The sequence below is a fragment of the Xiphophorus maculatus genome, chromosome 3, assembly GCF_002775205.1.
Source record: "Xiphophorus maculatus strain JP 163 A chromosome 3, X_maculatus-5.0-male, whole genome shotgun sequence".
NCBI classification, from domain to species: Eukaryota; Metazoa; Chordata; class Actinopteri; order Cyprinodontiformes; family Poeciliidae; genus Xiphophorus; species Xiphophorus maculatus.
Genome location: NC_036445.1, coordinates 6,946,021 through 6,967,133, shown reverse-complemented (window position 1 = coordinate 6,967,133; position 21,113 = coordinate 6,946,021). Strand labels below are relative to the sequence as shown.

Sequence of the window (21,113 nt, the reverse complement as noted above, 5' to 3'; positions counted from 1 at the left end):
AAACATCAAAACTCTTTTGTAGTAACTTAAACTATTTAAATATACACTTGGTAGTACAGATTTGAACATCTTTTTGCATTCAAAAGTTTTGTAATTCTTTATAGATTTAGTTTTGCTATATTGGTTTAAGAAATGTCCTTTAAGCCACTAGATCACCATTTTATAACCATTAGTGTAAAGTGGCTTCCTGCTGCTGCAGCACCTACTTGTTTGTAGAAAAGTCTGGGTTATAAAGGACTCTAGTTGTAATGAGCTACTGTTGCTTATCTGCCATCTTGAGAAAATCTGTCCGTTGTCCTCTGACCTCTGACATCAACCAGGTGTTTATGCTCACACAGCTGTCGCTCACTGGATTTTTCCTCTAGCTTGGACATTCTAGCAGATCAGCAGCTTCTGAGATACTCAGACTAACCTGTCTGGTGCCATGAACCAGATCATGCTCAAAGTCACTTAAATCCCCATTCTTCCCCATTCTGAAGCTTGTGGCTGGATGTCTAAATCCATCGAGTTTCTGTCACTTTATTGACTGATTTTCCACTTGTGTTAACAATAGGTGTAGGTAGTAAAGTAAACAACAATGGGATGTTCATAATGTTTCAAAAATAGGTTTATTTTTATTTTATTTCTCAACAATTTTATATAAAAAACATTTAAACTTTTTTTTCTCCAATAACTGATTTTGTCTGAGGACAGGTTTACCATCTCATCTCTTATTAAAACGCCACTCACCATGTTCAGTGCAGAAAAAAATATCTCACTCTCCAAAAGCTCACAATAACATCTACTGCAAAAGGACTCTATAAATAGTGAGTCATTATGATGCCAAAAGAATATACTGCCACATTTTACAAAGTTATATATGTAGGTAAAATAAAGGGCACCTTATCAGCTTTCAATTTCTGTTTCTGTATCATTTTATAATTATTACTTGTGCTGAAAACCATTTTCAGTATCCACTGTTACTCACACAAACCTGTCCTCACATCTCTTGGTTCTGCAAAAACAGACAACAAAAACATTGATTCTAAAATAAAAAAAAGAAAAGCAGCAGCCGAATCGACTGGATCTCTACTTTATTTAATGGCTTGAAAAAGACACTGTGGGAAGGAAAATAGAAAGCTGAGAGAATCAGTGAGAGATGGAGTAAAGAGGACAGTGGGAGAATGAATGTGATCACCAAAAAAAAAGAGACAGAGATTGAGTGAAAGGCGCAGAGGAGTCTAACCGACCAAATGCGGGTCCGAGGCTTTATCTCCAGTATGTGTCACTGCAGAGACAGCTGCTCACATCAGCACCAGCCCACGGGAATCCAAATTTCCACCAAGGGAGAGGAGGGGGCGAAAATGGACAAAAGAGGGAGCTTTAACCTGCTCAGTTTATCCAGCAGAGCCAGAAAAAACAAGGGGGTGGGGACAGTCAAAATAAGCTTAGGTTATAATACAATAATACTGTTTCGGAGGGAATCAAATAATAGCAGATATAATGATTTGCATACCTGAAGTAGTCTTAAAAAATCTGTTTACTTTATAGCTTATTAAAATTTCATACAAATGTTTACAATGAAAGTACCAATGAGCCAAAACAACCAAAAAAACATTTAACTACTTACATTTACTCAATTACATTTACTTGAGTAACTTTTCTGAAAAAAATTACTTTTCGGAGTACTTTTACTACGCTGTGCTTTTATTATGAAGTATCTCTACATTTCGAGAAATATTTCTGGACTTTCTACCCACTGAATGAAAACCAAACATGTTTTAACCAAAAATTCACCAAACACAGACACACACCTGCAGTTCTTGTAAGTTTCATAAATTTTCTATTGAACAAAACTAATTTGGAAAATTTTCTTTTACCTGATTTTGTTGTTTTTTTGTTTCTCATTAGAATTATTTTCATTTTTGTCCTTAAAATACCAACATTTCCACTTAACTTTATATTTTAGTCCGTCTGATGATGTAATCTTTAAATATTAAATGATTGATAATTTCATCAATTACTCAGTACTTGAGTAAACTTTTTTACCAAATACTTTTTTACTCTTGAGTAATTTCTTGGATGGCTACTTTTTACCTTTACGTGAGCAAACATATGTTCAAGTACTGATAGTCTTACACTGAATACAATGTTTGGGTACTCTACTCACCTCTGCTTATCACTATTTCAAGCATAGTAGAGACAGAAGATGCAAACAAAAACAACTTTAACACTGGACAATCTCTTGAGTTTAATGTAACTGAGGAAATGTATCATAGCACAGAACAAAACAAGCAGAAATATATAGCTGACAGAATATCCTTGAGAAACTCTAAAATGGTTATCCTGACCCTCAACAGAAATTTAGCGACACATTTTTCTTCAGCAATGCAAGAATGTTAAGACTTATTTCTATACACAAAAAGCTGATATGTAATGTGAATTTTTTTATTTTTTTTTATTTATTTTTTTTACCACAATGCACTTTTAACTGTTTCAAATGCTGTCTTCTACACTTTGGTCTTACCAGTACCAAGTACATTGTTCCAGACATTTACTGGTTGACCCAGATGCAGCTTTGTTAGCCTACGTTCTTCTGTCTTTCTCTTTCTGAGACAGAAACTTTTTCATTCAACCTCTAAATTTATTTTAGTGTTGAATGATCTATTTGTCCCTCAGTAACAAAATGTATATCAATCAATCAATCAATCAAATTTTATTTGTATAGCACATTTCAGCAGCAAGGCATTTCCAAGTGCTTTAAATCAAACACAGAAACACAATGCAACAAAAATATCATCAGCATATTGACAGGCAAATTAAAGCACACAGTGACACACTAAGAATTAACAATTATAGTGAAATAAGATGACACAAATAAACTAAAATTATGTACGTTCACATCATTTGTCCTAAGTGTTATTTTGTCTACCGTTTTGTCAAATAGGGAAATTATACTTTTAAGTTACATAAGTTTGTAAGTGAAAGCTGAATAATCCCCTTCTCATTGGTTTTGCCCTAATTAAAGAAGTTAAATTTGGTCAGATTGTATTTAATTATGTTTCTAACTTATGTGCCTGAAAGCGTCAAGTTTTGGTAAGTTTGAAAAGTTTGTATCATGATAGTTTGTGCTGCAAATGTAAATCAATACCACAACATTCCTTGCCAAGCAGGTTATAACCTTAAATCTCTTTGATGGTCATTTGTCCCTGATGATAGTAACAACCTTCTGCCAAGAGGAATATAAAAAAAAACTTACAATGGAGAAATAATAGATTGGACTGAATGAAAATTTAAAATGTCAACTGTCAAATTTCTCAGTGTTCAATTTGGTTACGATGGTCTGGGGTTACAGTTCAGCAGGCAGTGTCTGATGGGGTATATTCATCATTATGGGTAATTGCAACGAGCTCCCGTGTGCTCCGGCTGCGGGAAAGTGAAGGATGAAAGAGGGAGATTGGTTCAGAGAGAAGACGAAGGAGAAGGAAAATAAAAAAGTACAACTGCAAAACCATTAGAGTGGATTCGCTTGGCTGAAATTATTCATGAATCTGGGAAAATGTGACATTAGAATAGGTGTTCTGTATTATTAAAGTGCCACAATGGCAGAGTGCTAAATATGAGTTCAGATGCTCCCTGACTGTGTCGTCATAGCAATAGATGATAGGCCTGACATGATTTTTGTTCTGTATGCGAAAGGCCAGAAAAAGAATGTGCGTTTTTATTAATTCAGCGAGCAAAAAGGTTTTATCCAATCTTGAGGTTCTTTCTGCATCATGAAAGAAAAAGCTTTTGTTGGATTGAGAAAATGCAATTAAGCACTCTTCAAGTAATTTCCAGACATGGGAAACATCAGGGTAATAAATCTAAAGCATTCCAGTCAATGTCTGGTAGGAATGTACTGGAAAGTAAAGGCAGAGGTTTTCAAAAGATTAAACATTAGATAAAATTACTACATTTACACAAAATCTCATTGAAGTTATGCAAGCAATTAAATCAATAAATGTAATCAATTATGCCTGACTCTATTATGTGAAAGATATACATATAGATATATGTATTTTTTTTCTTTTTCACTTTATCTAACAAAAGTAAACTAAAACTATTAAATCACAGGAGATGATAAAAGTCATGGAGGTTTTCTTTGTAAGAATTAAACTATGTCTTTTCTATTGAGCAAACTAAAGTCTGATACCTGTCCTTATATTTGATCAAACTTTTGCATTGCATTTAGGTTTACATAGCCTGTTTAAGCTGTTTTAACTTGTACTAAGCATCTCTGTTATTGTATGAGACTGTTTAAGATATTAAAATTAACATAATTAAGCACAATTTTATCACAACTAATAGTGTTTGGCACCAGTGAAAGTTTCCATTCCAATACATTTTGGTTAATGACTTAATAAATTACTATTAATACATTTGAATTACGATGATGTACAGTTGTAGTTTCCTAGATTTAGAGAAAAAAATTTGTGGCTTTACATTTTTTAATCATCCCACTGCTCAAAATGTCAAAAACACTAGCAGCTTTATTTCTTTATAGTCTTTTAAGACATGAAGCCACATCATCGCCATAATCATCATAATCACTAAAATGAGGCTTGAACACATACAGTACGTCTCTCTGTAATTGATCTATACATTTTCTTTTCATTTGTAAACTAACTCTTTCAGGCATAGCGGTCACCGCAGTGGACAGCAATCTAAAAGCTATTTTCTTGTGTTTCTTGTGGATTTTTATGTTTTAAATGCACACAGACCACTGAAGTGGACACTAATGCATCATACAATGCACTATCAGCTACTGGCCATCCGCTGCAAGTGCAAGAAAAGTTTTGTCAAAACCAACATGGCAGACAGATGAAAAAACAACTCAAGAATATCCAGTCCCTCCTTCTACTGTAGAGGAATCTAGCAGGTGAAAAAAAGTATTGTGACATCATGTAACCCAGACTAATACTACTGATGTATTTTCCAAATTACAACTTTGTATTTGAAGAAAATTACAACTGATTGCCTATCCAAAAAAAGTTGTTGTTTTTTTCCCCCGCCTTTTTTTTTATCCCTTAAAAAAAATCAAAAATACTTTGGAAAAAAGTACTGACACAAAGGATCAAAATTTATGCAGGAAAGGGTTAAGATACTGTATTTAAGTAAAAGATGTATTCAGTAATATAATAATTTGATTAGATGCATCTGTATATTCAGATGTGTTTAATATCTCCCTGTGCCATTCTTCACAGTCACAGCATTCCCAAACGGGAATCCACACCAGTGGTGTCGGACGTGCATGAAAAAAATATTATATCACTATGCATATAGCTGGTGGCCAGCGCTCTGAAGGACAACGCCATTTTTTCCTATCTTCAGTTCTGTTCAGATGTGTTGATGCGTCTTATAAAGCTTTCCGTGACTGAAGTCCAGTAGGCTGTTAAATCTTGGGCCACTTCAGCACGATGCAGTCAATGTGCGTGAACAGCATTCACTGGCGCACATCAATTTCTGGGATTCATCTCAGTGCTCCCAGTGTGCGCTCAACTTTATTTTTCTGCCCTGAGGCGTTCTTCATAGCATAAATTTGGCTTTGAGTCTTCATATCCAGTATCTAGGCCTTTTTTGAACAGAAGTGACAGTGACCATGGCAACAAATTTATTTGAAAACTATTTAAAAATTAAATAAAACTGAATTGAATCAAGGGATTTAGAGAAAATAAAGTATATGCAAAGACTAAACTATATTGACTTTAGTTAAAAATTCACTAAAAAAAACAATAATTCATAAACAAAACTCCATTTCAAACTCCAGCGAACACACGGTAATTTGAAACCACCCATTAAAAAAAGCTACGTGGCCGCTGCATTGCTGAACAACTCCCAGAGCGAGCCCATTAACAGGCAACAATTAGTTTCTATGTGAGCATGCAACTCCGGTGGGAGCGATTAGTCCGTCACAAGGTGTTTCACGGCACAACAAAGAACTCGACCCATCTGGGTCGGGAGGAAGGGGAGTAAAGCAGGTGTATTCGCCCAGAGGGGAGCTTCAGGTAGGTGGGCAGGCAAACAGGCATTTGACACCCTTCTAACCGCAGGAGGCCTCAGAGGTTGACAGCTGGTGCTGCACGATGCATGAAAAGTCATTGTTTCACATGGAGAAGATGGACTGCGGGTGATGCAGCTGCTATTTTTAACCCGGAGGCTCCCTGCAGGAACAAATGCTCCATTTAAGTCTTTCTTCTATTTCTCTGTTCTTCTGCCTACAGAGATTTGTTTCCATTAGCGAGAGTCCAAAATCAGTTCTTCCCCCACTTTTTTAAATCTAGTTGCTTTATGTTGTGCAGAACTATTGATTGCATTGAAAGAAATCAAATTAAGTTCAAGTCGCAATTGTGGGTTTAAAAAGTCCCTGAGCCACAGTGAATCATTTTTCCGTCATTGTTAGATTAGTAATGATCAAGTAGAGTGTTTCTTTCTTTACCATTATTTTTTTTTAAATTTTGACTAAAGTTATTTATTTTATTTTATCCTTTGAAGGTTCTCTGAACTGGTAGTATAAAGGGACAAACTAGATTATATAAGATTGTTTATACTTTAAAGAATGGAAACATGTTTGCAGCTTACTAAGGTCAGCATCTCTGCCACTTTTAAAGCTTTTTTTTCTACAAATGGTGCCTGGGGCACAGCTCAGCCAGGTGGTTATGATTTATCTCGTGACCAGCTGAGAAGAAAGGAACCTTTATTGTCAGAGCCATGAGGCTGCTGCTCTTATGGGGTGTTCAGAATTAAATGTATGAGAAACTGGACTCATTTTTCAGGTCATAATAACAATTATCATGGAAAATTGGAAATTTAAAACTGAGCATGTCCATTTTCTTGGTTGGAATGACAATAGAGCAATCAAAGTCGCTGTAAAACTTTCAAACTAATAATTGTTCCACCAGCTCAGCATTAGAGGCTAAAATTTCCCCTGAATCAGTTGAATAGGCCTAAATTTACAAGTACAGCAAAATTTAGGCTTTTTGAAATTGTAGAAAGCGAAAGCTCATCAAGCAAATCCTTAAAAGAGAACTGAAGGGAGGAGAACGAAAGCCTAGTGTGTTCCCCAGTTTCCTTTGAATATCAACGAGTCTTTTGTGCCTCAGAAGTCTTCCAGTGTGGACTTTAAAGGGCCACTTGAAAAGGGCAATTTTACCAGTAAGAGGTTGAACCAGCAATGAGGAAACAATAAAAAGCAGAACTAAAAAGTTTCTGATTATACTCTGGCAGTCTTAGTTTATTTTTATATTTTATGCAGGTTTAAGGAGACATAATTGTTAGTTTTCACACAATTGCAATGGAATTTAATTGATAGCTTGAAATAAACACATTATTATTGTTTTTACCAATAGTGGTCAGAAATTATCTGTCTGGGATTGTAGTTCTTTTTTAGAAAGGTAGACTGACTCTAAACTATAGTCATCATAATGCTTATACTTTTATAGTAAAGTTTAATCAAACATTTATTCATATTTCAGCATGAATGCCACATAACTTCTTCATTAGTACCAATATTATGTTATTTTTATATTTTCAGCATCTATAATTATGCTGTGCCAAACTTATACTAGACTAAAGTCAAACATTACCATGCATTTTTTGTGACACAAGCATAAATGAGAAGATATGCATCACTCTCATGTCATTTCCTTACAAGAACCACATTGCATTTTTATTTTTCCTCAGAATCAAGACTGTAACAATGCAACCAAACATGTTTTGCTTTAATATTACATGATATAACTGGAAACATCTGAATTATACAAATCGAGATGAATAATCAGCATCCAGTTGCGCAAAACAGCCTCTGTTGAGGCTTGTGTGCAGAAAGTTTCTGGGCAGATAACAGAATATATTGTTATAAATATTGCAACATTTGTTGGTGGTTAAATGAAGTAGAATATTACTTACTAGCTGTATTTATGAGCTAAACATCTCTGTTGTTGTATGAGAATGTTCAAGCTGTGTTCATGTTCATTTTTATTGCAACTCATAATGTTTGGCACAACAAACAGTGGTTTAAATTCCAGTAAATTTTGGTTAATGACTGAATCAATAAATTTGCATGAATTTGGATTATGATGATGTATGGTAGTTGATACCTAGATTTAGTGAAAACTGGAATTTTGTGGCTTTGCTTTTATGCAATGACTCATCTTTCCAAGCTGCTAAAAATACCAGCAGCTTTACACTTTACAGTCTTCTAAATCATGCAGCCATTTTAGGGGGAAAAAGTGAAATACTTCTAGTTCTACAAGTATATTTCTGTATTAAAATTGCCGTTTAATTGGTCTGATGTAATATTCTTAACTTAAAATTGTGATTTCTTTTAGCACAAATGATCATGATCACAAAAATGAAAGATTTGAACACATAAGTTTCTGTGTAATTCAGCTATAAATGTTTTAGTTTGTAAATTAAGTTGCAGTATATACATTTTTATATATTCTGAAGTTTTTGACCTTCCTTTGTCAGTCTTTACAGTCACAGCATTCTCAAATATGCAAATCGAGATGAATAATCCGTATGGTATAGTGCAAAACAGGTTTGTGTGCAGAAAGTTCCTGTGCAGCTAGCAGAATATAGGATTTTGTTTTTTAGTTGTTATAAATATTGGAGGATTTGTTGGTGGTTAAAGGAAGTAGAAGAGGAAAAAATCCATGTTGTGCAGCATTTGGGAATAACTGATAGAAACGTAGAAGTGGGGAGGGACTTAGTGTCTGGGGGGAGTCGTTGCGTGATGTAGGAAACTACTATTTCGACCTTTAATAGTCACACCAGCCTGCATGCATGCATCTCTTAACCTCTCTCACATCAGGTGTCCATGTAGAGCCAGAGGCCATGGAGAGTGCACACACACACACACCCTCCCGCCTGCGTGCACACACATGGTCTGCTGCACGCTAAGGGAAACCGTGGGTGTGGGGGCTTCTTTCACTTGTCAACAGGATGAGGAGCAGGGATGATAGAAGCTGGAGCATTACTCTCCTCTGGCCTAGCTCTGGGATTTCCTCAGCTGTACATAGAAGGAAAATGCAGCATTATATGAATAGATTTTTACTCCCCATCCTCTCTTCAAAAATACTTTGCTGGCCTCAGCAGGGAAGTCTGTGAGGAAAAAGCATGAAGACTGGATTTGCATTGAATTTCCTCCATTCTCTCTCTGTGTGCGTGTGCTTTTTATTCGTGTGGGTCTTTGTTTCACTTGAGTGTATTTTCCCTCTCACCTCCCACAGGGCAGCAATAACATTAACAAAGCATCTTGATGCACTGTAATTTGTTGATACAGGGCTTCTTTGTGTGTTTGATGCCTTTTTGAAGCAGTATTGTGACTGCAATTTAATAATCCTAGCCTGCCATTATGCATTTGGATGTGTGTAGATGCCTGCGCTCACTTTCTCTTTGGATCTTTCCTGTGGCCTGGTTGACTGAGAGGTTGGAACTCATTGTGATTTGTCCTTCTACCCCCAACCCACTGTGGTCTGTGCAGGGTGGAAAGGAGCCAGCCAGTCTGCCCACCAAACAAGCTACTGCTGGAAGAGTGCCTGTCTGCGGAGCAGGTGCCCACTCCTGAGCTCATCCAGGGCTACGTAAAGAAGGTAGGGCTGCTTGGCAAGTGCCAAGCTGAAGGTTTTGTCAGTCCATGCTCCGCTAGAAAGGAGGAAGCAGGAAGAAGGGATGATGGGGGAAGTGGAGGCTGGATAAGGGCTTATCGCCTAAACAGGGGAAAGTAACAGATTGTTTACCGAGAGGGAATAAAATACCTCCAACTCAAATAGTGTATAAAGAAAAATGCCAACATGTCGCACTGTGTGAATACTGATAGAGCAAATATATTCATGCAGATGAGCCGTCTGAGCAAACCACATTTAATGAAATTTCCACCAGAAGTTTGTAATACCTCCCTATAAAGTAAAAAACACAAATAAGTCCATACATAAATGTATAAATGGTAATGTGAAATACTTAACATGCTGATTAATATTTAATGAATAGTTAATAGAAAAGCTTTTTTTTTTCTTGCTCATGACAACTTTAAAACATCTTTATGGTGAAGCTTGTTAAATGCATTGATTAGGTAAAATCTTCCTTAACCTCTCTTCCTTAACCTCACTCTCTTCAAACTTCTTCAAATTGTTTTGATATTTTGAAGGATTAAAGGTCTTTTCTGACCTTTGATCTTCAGTTTTTGAAATCTTGCATAACGACACCTTCCTACAACAATGGTCTACATCATATTTTGCCGAAAGTGTTTTTTGTGGGTGTGTGTGTAAATCATCCTTTGCCAACAAAAGAGGTGGTAATTTTTATGCCAGGCAAAAATTATTTAGGAAGGCAACAATAATCAACTTTTTGTAATTAGTTTTCAGTCGTATCTTTCATTGAGTAGGCCCCTGCAAGATCTTTATTTCTATTCTATTCTATTCTATTCTATTCTATTCTATTTAACAAAACTAATTGAGAGTTTCCTGACTGAGCCTCAGGGATCTACTGTATGTCTGGCTGAAGAACTCATTCTTGTTCGGCTTTGCATAGAAACTTTTCAGATTAATTTCTTATTCTTCCTTATTTTACAATTATACCAAGGCTAACAGCATTATTTGCATTTTAAAATCCAACATTTAAGACGAAAACAGCTAATTATAACTTGCAGATATTGAGAGCAGGATTGTTTTCTAAATCCTGACAGATTTGATCTGATTTCTTGAACTTTTTATGCCTTTTCACAGATTATTTTGTGCTTTACTTAAGCTTTTAACATCTGGTGTGAGGTTCATGTGAATAGGCGCTGCATATTTACTGCAATGTAATAATTTTGACATTTTAAAAACTAATTTTCCCTTCTTTAAGTTTAAAGTGTTTCAGGGATTCTACCGCACAGTTTCCAGCTGAAGGCCAGATTGTCTGTGTAACATATTGGGGTTAAGCTTGCAATAAAATACTTTACTTTAGAAGAGTGACAACATAATAGTTATTTTATGTAATTGCCACTTTAAATATAACAAAACATGGGGGAGGTGGCAAAGCGTGGGTACTCCAGGAGATGTCAGTAATAAATTAAAGAGGGAACTCTAAAGGCTTTGATTTTGTTGCCAGTCTGGCTAAATGTAGATCCCTCCTCTTTGGTTCCAGAATAGCCATCAGCCTCAAGGATAACAGGTAAATCACAGTTTTCATCATGTCAGAGCTCCAGTGTTTTAGCTGTGAATTCATCCGATTAGGGTCTAATTCACAGTTTATGCATGACGAGATGCAGGGGAATCAGTGGGAAACAAGGCAAGGAGTATTCAAGGAAAGGAAAAAGAGAGATTAGCAAAACAAGAAACAAAAAAAAAAAATGAAAACAGGTTTTAGATTAATTAAAATAATTTCCCTACATTTGTCAGGTGTGTTACTCAGATAATATAATGTGACTTTTTTCCAATTATTTCTGCTTTGATTTGATCATGATGCTAATAATCTCATTAAAAAAAATCTGAAAACTGTTATGGAGATTTAGTTTCTCTAAACATTTATCTTAGTTCATTTGGGAAAATTTAATTATTCTTTTGGCTTGCAGCAATTATACTACAACATAAGAATTTAAAAATGTTTATTTTGCTTCTCTTGATTTAGCCAAGACTCTAAGACATTGGGAAATTATAGCTTTATATTCCTTTCCACTGGAAACTATAAACACTGCTGAATTTGTGTAGAGAGAATAATGCAAGCGACATTACAGTATTGTAAGAAACCAACTGGATTTCCTTGGTATTTTTTTAAAGTGATGTGAAAGAAAAAAGCTTTCTAGAGGTTTTTAGACATTTGACGTCCTTTTCACTCACTTTGTTTATCTTTTGCCTTGGGAACATTGTTCAAAGAGTGTTTTAAAAAACTGAAAACAGAAAACAAAGGCATAAAATAAAGTGCGAACTGAAAAACGGAACTATATCTGAAACCTTCAAGAACTGTCGATGCTGGCATGCAAAATATCTTCTGTACAAAACTCTCTCTCTCTCTCTATCTATCTATGTATCTATCTCTCTATCTATCTATCTATCTATCTATCTATCTATCTATCTATCTATCTATCTATCTATCTATCTATCTATCTATCTATCTATCTATCTATCTATCTATCTATCTATCTATCTATCTATCTATCATACATATAAGAAACTAAAGCAAGTCATTAGGCTCTTAAAATACTTGGAATTCAAGTATTTCTCAAATATATGGTGACAAAGCCAAAAACAAAACTATAAATTTAATCAGATGTAAAGCACTGAAATCTTTTCCACAGAAATACCTTCAGAAAGCCTTGAGAACTACTGATCGAAGCTGCTACAAATGAATAAAGAGCATCCGAGTGCTCTGGAGGTGTAATGTAAAGACATGAGAAATGATTCCTCACTTTTGCATATTAGCATAAATCTAGCATTAAGATGTAGAACAGGATAAATGTAGATAACTCATAGAGATGAATTTCTATGCTCAATATAAAGTGATCCATTAAAAGATTCTGTGGGTGAGAAGCTGCATTCTGTGTTAATAAGGCTTTAAAACACAGTATAGTGTTCAAAAATGCTCCTTTTATGTGTCTGAGCATATTGTAGTAGATAAAATAGATATAATAATTGTGTTTTTTTTACTCTAGATGAGATAAAAGTAGAATAGAAAGATTTGAGATTTGAAATGGCACTTCAGATGATATATATGACATAGCTTATGGCTTGTTTTATTGTGGAAGTGTTGCGTCATTATGATTCAGAGCTCCTGCCTGGTCTGTGTTTTACAGACCAGGATGTGGGCTTTTAAAGGTTCTCCCCCGAACTCTTATGTACATTTTGCCCTTCGATTAGTCATGCAACCACAGTCCTGTAGGACCTCATTACTGTTGGTTATCATTTTAATCTTCTGAGCTGCAGGAGGAACAGGAAGCCTTGCTAGAAATCTATTAAAAAGGAAGTGGACATGGATGAGTGGCTGAGGAGTGAGAAACAAAGTGTTTTCCTCTGCGTTTGGGCTCTTGAATTCCTTATTTTTTTTCTCTTCCAACACTGTTTCATTCTTCCTCTCATTTATCTTTTCTTTATTCTCCTTACTGACGTAGTCTCTGTCATTATCATTTCAGCTTCTTTTTCTGTCATCTCTGCCTGCTCCGTCTCTCTCTGGGGTTTTCATCCTGACCTTCAGACACCTCCTCCTGGTGCTGCTTTAATAACTTACAGGGGAAATAGGAAATGTGGTCTCAAGTCAAAATTGAAATGGGGTTTTCACCACAGGCTGTTGATATTCCAGTGGCAGTACACGGTAAGCTACTCCCTGAATATTTTTCATCAAATTTGTGCCCTGCATCACTTTGGTTAATGAAGAGAAATGATGCGATTTCAACCTCAAAACCTCATTTTTGTGACCTAAGGACGATCCCCTTTGAGCCAGTGAGACCTCTCTGTTCATTTAGAATAAGAGGCTCAGAAAAATGCAAATCATTAATTTTACCCTTCATTTATTTTTCTATTCACGAGAGTCGATTTCACTAAAACCATTTCTACCCCCAAAATGTTATCCTGTTAGCTTCTTTTAAGCTGCTTTACACTTATTTCCAATATAAAAACTTTACTGTTTTTGGACACTGATTCATACCTAATTATAACTTTCATCAACCTAAATCCATGAAACTCATTTTATATGGTCTTTCTTTGTTCTTATTTCAGTGTATGAACTTACCCAACACAAGGGAAACCACAAATGTGTTGATACTGATTAAACCAAAATGCAGAAAAAAATTCCCCAATACCAAAAATTTAAATATTAACAATGGATGGAGTTAATAAAATGCCTAAAATGTCCAACATTACAGAGATATTGACAAGAACTTTCAATAAAAGTTATTGTAAACAGGAACAACTACTGTTTCAGTTGAAGATTTCTTTGGTTAAGAATATTGCTAGACACAGTGATGTTCCTCAGGGTTTTGTTTTGGAGTCCCTTGTTGTCACTGATACAGTTGAGAAAAACATTTATCCCCATTCTGACAATGTAATTACTGTTCTAATATAACTTAAGTGCAGTTAGACATCATGCATTTATTTTGCAGATTTAAATAAATTTACTTTGCACACAGAAATGTTCCACAAAATTGATACCTCCCATTAAGAACTGCTTGAAGGTTTTCTCAATTGGTGTGTCAATTGAGAAAGTATTATGTAAAAAAAAGATAAGAAATCAGTTTGAATTTGAGAATCTTGATAAGGATGAACAAAATTCTCACTGCATTTCCAAATATCAAGAGCTGCAGTGACAAGTATCATTAAGAAATTCAAGGAGAGTCGCATGGCTCAAAACAATCCTGATAGAGGTAAGGCACAAAATAAAGAAAACTGGTGAGGGATGTTGCCATAAAGACCCTTTCAAAAGCGGCAAAATAAAAAAGCGACTTATGCGAGTGAGAAATATAGTCTCACATAAGCTCTTCACAGGAATGGAAGACAAGGTTGCAAATCTACAAAATCTTCACTTCTGCAGAAGAGGCTCTTTCAATTCAGAGAAAAATATAGTAGGGAAACCCTGGTGAAAGATTGCGTGAAAGTAGCATGTCCTTAAGTTAGAGAACACAAAATAAGAGGCATTGCTTATGTTTGGACAAATAAGGAGGTGCCTTTTACCCAAAAGACAGCATCCCTGCAGCGAAAAATGGTGGTGTCTTCTGTGTATCTGGTACTGTGATTTTTGTCACTGTGAAAAGAATTATGAGGAAAGATGAATGTGGGAAGATTTTGGGAAAAAGAAAAATGTAATCAGAACAAAGATCTTGTTTGTTGCTATGTCTTCCAGCCTGACAATGACCCTGAACATGCATCGCTGCTGGCAAAGAACTACCCCAAAATGGAGGTTATTGACTGACTTGCACAAAGTCCTTACTTGAAATCCAATACAAGTATGTGGGATAAACTGAAGACAAAGTTCCCTGAAGTCAATTACATCTGAGAGAATTTGAGGCATTTAGAAAAAAAATAATGAGCTGGTATTTCTCAAGATCCAAGACTTGTTAAAAACTGAAACGGCAAAAAACAGGCAGTCATTACAAACATTTAGCGTCAGGGAAGCTAATGCTTCTGTCAGTAACTGCATGCTAACATCACATTTTGTTGTCTGGAACCATCAACCTGTAAGGCAAGAAATCTTTTTAATCCTTACCATCCAGTTTTATAGACAGTTTAATCTCACCCTATAGTCATCCAGACATGCTATCCGCTTCAATATGCAGTTTCTTTCCTACAGCTATGCCACAAGTTTTGCATTTCACTCTGCATTACCTCCCCATTCTGCTGGTCTATTATGTGTGTCACAACTACTCCTGTCCCCATATTTTCTTCTCACCTTATCTGTTTGTTTCTTAACTTAGTACATACTGAGACATAGTTGACTTATGAATAGACAGCTCCTCTAAAATTTACCTCTGGGCATCGCCACAGGCAATGAAGATGGTGACAGGTTAACTTGCATTCATTTAAAGTTCAGTCTTTTGTTGACGTCTATAGATGTTTTGTTACTAATTTTCCTAAGAAAGTATGTTATATTGTGCCATTACTTCCATTCTACTGAATATTGCTTCTCCTATTTCCAACCAGCTATTTATCTGTTTCCATTAACTGTTTGTTATTGTAGTGAAGACATTTGTTTTTTTGCTTAGACTCATTTTGTTTCTCATTCACTTTTATTTGTGTCAATCTGCCATCCTTACACTCGTCCTGTCTTCTGGCTTGTGTTGCCAAGATGAAAAATAAATCTGTTCTGAATTGTCAAGTGCCAGGACTTAATGAAATGATGATGACAAAAACCAAAATGGAACCAAAAGTAAATTCAATCAACACAACCCATCATCTTGGATCTATTGTTCTATCAACTGCACTGACATTAGTCAGTCAGAGCCATTCATTTTTACCTCAGACTGCCCGCATTACCATAAAATGAGATGCAGCAGTTGCTCCCTTTTATGTCAGCAGTTCCATTTGAACATATCGGAATGGGGAATATTATGTGAAAGCAGCCAGACGGCATTTAAATGATGCTAAACAATATGGCTGGAGACAGAGTGACTGTTTTCCAATTCAATTTCATAGTGAATAACCTGCAGTTTGATTTGATTTTTATTTTCTCCTCCCAATGAGGCTCAAGATAGAAATAGGGGCAGCCTCAGCTCAGAGATAGGAGGCACAAATGGAGAATGGCATCATTAACATTCCCTGACAGTTAACGTTTCAATCGGCAGCGGCACCGCAATGCCGACACAAAATGCCACATGACAAACAGGAAAAACAGAGGTGCCAGATTTGGTATATGACACAGGTCAAGATCATCGAGGCATCCCTGATCCAATCAACAGCTGTGTGATTGCAGAAAATGTAGAGTTAACCGAAATTATTCCCACCCCCTGGTGGTTTCTGATAAGAAATGAGACGGACATTTCTCAAGAGATGATAAGAAAATGCAGTTTAAATACAGTTTTTGGTCATTACTCTATAAAAGAAATAAACACAAAAACAGAAGCTGTAGTATCATTATAATGCATTGAAACCACCTTTGAACCACATTTTCTGCAATCACTTTACTAAACTCAAAGGCTTGCTGTAGAGAAACTTATTCTGCTGCAGAGATGGAAGCAGAAGAAGAATTACCAGGAAGCACAACCTTTACACAAAAACAAACTATAACACATTTAAACTGGTCATAGGGCAGTTAACACAGTAATTTCCACAGTTTTTAAATATGGTATTCAAAACAATACAGCTGTTAATTTGGGATATCCCAATATTATGGTCAACCATAAATACATCACACAGGGTGCTGCAGAGTTAACAGGATTTGTCACAACAATACGAGGGATGAAATGAATCAATGTCTCTTCACAACATTACAGCAACTTTTCTTCTCTGCTTTCCCTTCATTCAGTCCCAATATGACAATAATTTAACTACTCAGCGCAATAGGATGTCTACTGGATACTTATCCAGGAAGAGTGATTGCTGCAGGTCACAGGGTTTCCTTAGATCAGTGGTTCTCAAATATTTTCTTCTGGACCCCCCCACAGATTACAATAAAATCCAAGTTGGAGAGACAAGATTCATGATGATTCATGATGTTTTTATGGCCACCTTGTATGAACCCTGATGGTATGCACTCATCTTAGTCTTCCCTTGGCCAGTCGTTGGAAAGCCCAACCTTTCTGATAAGTGAAGATGCATTTGAGTAACTAATAGTTCCAACACTGCTGGAACAATTGGCCTCAAGTAAAACCAGAAAGCCCAAAAGTGTCAACATAAACTTGGTACTTGGACTGTCAGTTGCCAGCAATGGTATACAATTTTATTCCTCTACTCATTACTTGTGCCTCTTAGTGCTAGTTCATACTAGCTCTTTGAAATTTGAACGATTTGCCTACTCATGAATTGTCTGCATATCATCCTCATTATGGCCATTAAGTGCATTGTTTTGTGAGTTTGGAAACTTGCTGTACCTATCAAACCTCTAAATCCATGAAGACTGCTTTGTATTCAATATATTATAGGTTTACAGGTATCGATTAACAGTTGTGTTTATTAAGAATCAGGTGACCTTTAGTTTCATAATTTTTATTTTGCTCTTTTTCTCCACAGCAGATGCAGGATTTTGCTGACCAGGGGGTGATGTTTGTAGGATTTGTCCAGGAGCCATACGGAGCGCCTTGCACCCGGATCAGAGAACCAGAGACCCCCTCCCTGTCTCTGCACTCCAGCCCCAGTTCTGTCCTTGGCTCCCTGGGTAGCTGCAGCCCATCAAACCCCTCAAGCCCCAGAAACCAGCCAGATCCTGGAGCAAAAAGTGACAGTACGGACAAAGAGGGGAACATGCAAGCATCCCGACTGGATGTGGAGAGAAATGAGAGCGAGATCAAAAGTGAAAACCACTCAGGTTCTGGCGTAGGGGGCATTCGGGACGGCATCTCACCAGCAGCTTCTCCATTATCAGAGGGAGACCTGGAGAACAGCGAGGTTCTGACCGAGGAGGACTCGTCGTACCACAATAACAACAAAGACATCATTGGAGACAGAAAGGAGAGGCCAAGATACAGGAGAGGTGATGGTGAGTGGTCACCATGGTTACAATTTCACATCACAACTAAGAGGAAAGACGTTGTTAGGCAAAAATCAAGGTAATTATTACCTACATGCTGTGATAAATGAAAGGATCTGCTGGAAAGCAAAAGAAATGTGATTGCACTATGCTCTCTGTATACTCTGATTTTTTCTAAATATCCCCAAAAATATTCTGGAACATATCTAGCCATCCATTCTGCTTCTTTACCTGATTAATCCTTTAAGAGTGCCGGGTTGCTGGTGTGTTTGCAATTGTTGTTCAATAATATCATGTTAAAGCATATTCTGATGTTTAATTAACTCATATTTACATCAGTTTTGAATGCTATGTGAAGCACATGCATAACACCGTACCAAGCCTTTCACCCGCCTGAGATTATTTATTTTCTTTGCTTTCAAGCAGCCAGGCCTGTTTTTGTTCAAGGCAAAGATCTTCTAAAGGCATTTCAAGGTTTTTCTTTTATCATTTTACCAAGTTTGAATCTTATAGCAGACCATGACAGCAAATTGTGAATTCTGACCTTTGTCAAAACTATGAAAGTGATTGAAAAGAAGCTTTAGGCCTAAATAAAATGTCCAGAGAAAAAGGATGGCATTTGAATTTCATCCCTTTAAAAACAACCATGAAAGAGTCCAACCAACCCTGGAAACAGAACCTCTTCTATTATTATGTGATGTTTTAGCATCTTATGCCGAACAAGTCCTCTGAAAAATAAGTTGAGCACATTTTGGAAAAGATTTATAAACACAGCTTGACAATCTGATAAGATGAACAGTCTTAAGAACTTAATTGGAAATTGTTTTTGCATGTTTTACGTTTTATGCATCAACATGGTGCTTCAATCTGATTTAATCCTGTAAAAGATCAAAATAAACAGCAGAAAAATAAACAATAGTGAGCTTGTGTTACGTACATTGATAGTAATTTGACTTTTTGTTAGTTGCAAATCTTTAAGTTAGGCAGATCAAAACTGAAATTAACTCCAGAGTTTTACAGTTCTTATATATTTTCATCTTCGAAGTTACATACTTCACCAGATTGTCATTTTAAATTTTTTTGTGGAATTACAATATTCTGGATAGTGAAATACAGATTTAAACAGCAATTTTGAGCAGGAATAAATGCACACATACATTCCTATTCAATAATCCTTTAAAAAAGTGATATAAGGGAGAGAAAATAAGCAAAAGAGCAAAGTAAAACTTTGTTGTACCTTCAAGGCACCCGAATAACTAATAATTAAAAACACTTTAACAGATTGCAAGAAAGTCTGGTTGCCTGAATGCAAAAATTATGACAAGAAGTATCAGATTGTTTAAGACTTTCTCATTGTACTGTCCATTGCTTGTTTATGTTTCAGTAAAGTGATCCACTATTAAGCAATGTAATATTGGCATTAAATATAACTACAAATAGTCCAGTGGGTCCTAGTTTAATAATTTTGCTACAACTTATAGTTGTTTTCATTTCTGGAAGCGATGGCATATAAAACTAAATGTATTTGAGTAGATGCCCATGATTGAACATGATTAAATACTTATTCATAGTTTAGTCAGTTGGGTTACTACATGCTTTAAATGTAAGCAGAACTAATTAATCCAGAAGGGGAACCATAATTAAAGGTCAAAATTTAAAACTTCACAAATGCTTTTCTCTAGGCTCTAAACTTTAAAGTTCAGCAAAATGACCAAACAGTAACTCTTACAAATTCCACAGAAAGGCCAAATCATGGAGGATCGTAATTAAAGGTCAAAACTTTAAATGTAGGAGAGCTGCATCTGCTACAGTGATTATGTTCACTATACTAATCTCACTATGAAGTATTAATGGATTTCCAGAAAAAAAAATGCAGAATTATACTTTATAAAATGTTCATAACTTGTAGCTGGTTTCAGAGCAGATACATTTACTGTGGATTACATCATTTTGCCAGGAGGGTTGAGAATGAGCTGTCATTCCCTCACAAGTATTCAAACTGAAAGATTTGACTTCTCAAATGATCTCCATCTTTGTAACTTTGTGTTTTTGTCTGCAACTCTACTTTTTTATTTGTTAAGAAAAAATACCACTGCAGATTTCTCCTAAAAAACACACACTGCTTCTGTGGAGGTGTCACTTCTTGCAACTGCTAGAACATTACACAACAATGTGTCACCTCGGGACATAATCCCTTCTCTCTGTCAAACACAAAGAGAGTCGTCTTATAACCGAAGCTGTGGAGCATACAAATTTGCGCACAGCTGATGATGCTGGGAGTTTTTTTTTCTTTTTTTGGAAGCTGCTCGTTTGTCTGTACAGAAAGCGAGCCAGCTACACGCCTTTGAGTTGTTCTTCCTGCACATTTATAGTTTCAGCTTTCTTTGAGTGTCTCGGATTAACAGATGGAGACGCCCACCACTTTCAGCGCCTCCTACAGTCTCCCATCCTGTCACTGAACCTATTTGTGATACGTGTCAGCATCATGTGCAGTACCAGTGGGAGCTATGTTGGCTATTAGATAGAAATGAACTCATTATTAGATGTTATATAATAAATACGAGTAATTTTTTGATCTTTATAATCACGTGTTGACATGCATGCAGTTCTCCAAACATGGTGTGGCAGCTCACCATCACCCAGTGGTCCATCTGGGCTTTTTGCTGCGAGATAATCCCCCACTGACTTGTCCTCTACCTCCCTCAGCTTCACAGCTCTCTCCACTCTTTCCCCCGTTCCTTCTCCCAAATCTCTGTGACAATGCCAGTAGCGCCGGCATCGCAGCCAGCCGGGGCGGTGAAGGAGTCTGCCAAAATCCCATGTCCCTCTCTACTAATGCCCAGTCTGCCGAGAACGCCCAGGAGCCTCTGCTGCTGCTGCTAGCTTGTCCTCGGTAATCCACAAATCTTTGAGGTGAACACTGTGCAAGTGCTGGCGTCGAGGCTGGCAGAAAGCTATGGATTACCGCTGAAAAAGAGACACCACCAGTGAGATCGGAGCTT

The 21,113-nt window shown here is 36.4% G+C and overlaps 1 protein-coding gene across 3 annotated transcripts in view; it reads left to right on the top strand.

Moving 5' to 3' along the window:
- Nucleotides 1-21,113, top strand: part of LOC102217667 (raftlin-like) — a 141,389-nt gene that overhangs the window by 66,440 nt on the left and 53,836 nt on the right. For 2 of the 3 annotated variants that reach the window (XM_023331039.1, XM_023331038.1), the window contains 2 exons: nucleotides 9,506-9,614; nucleotides 17,655-18,120. In XM_023331039.1, the coding sequence (XP_023186807.1) occupies nucleotides 9,506-9,614; nucleotides 17,655-18,120 (575 nt within the window). The remainder of the gene's footprint in view (nucleotides 1-9,505; nucleotides 9,615-17,654; nucleotides 18,121-21,113) is intronic. The other variant, XM_023331040.1, reaches the window with a different exon arrangement.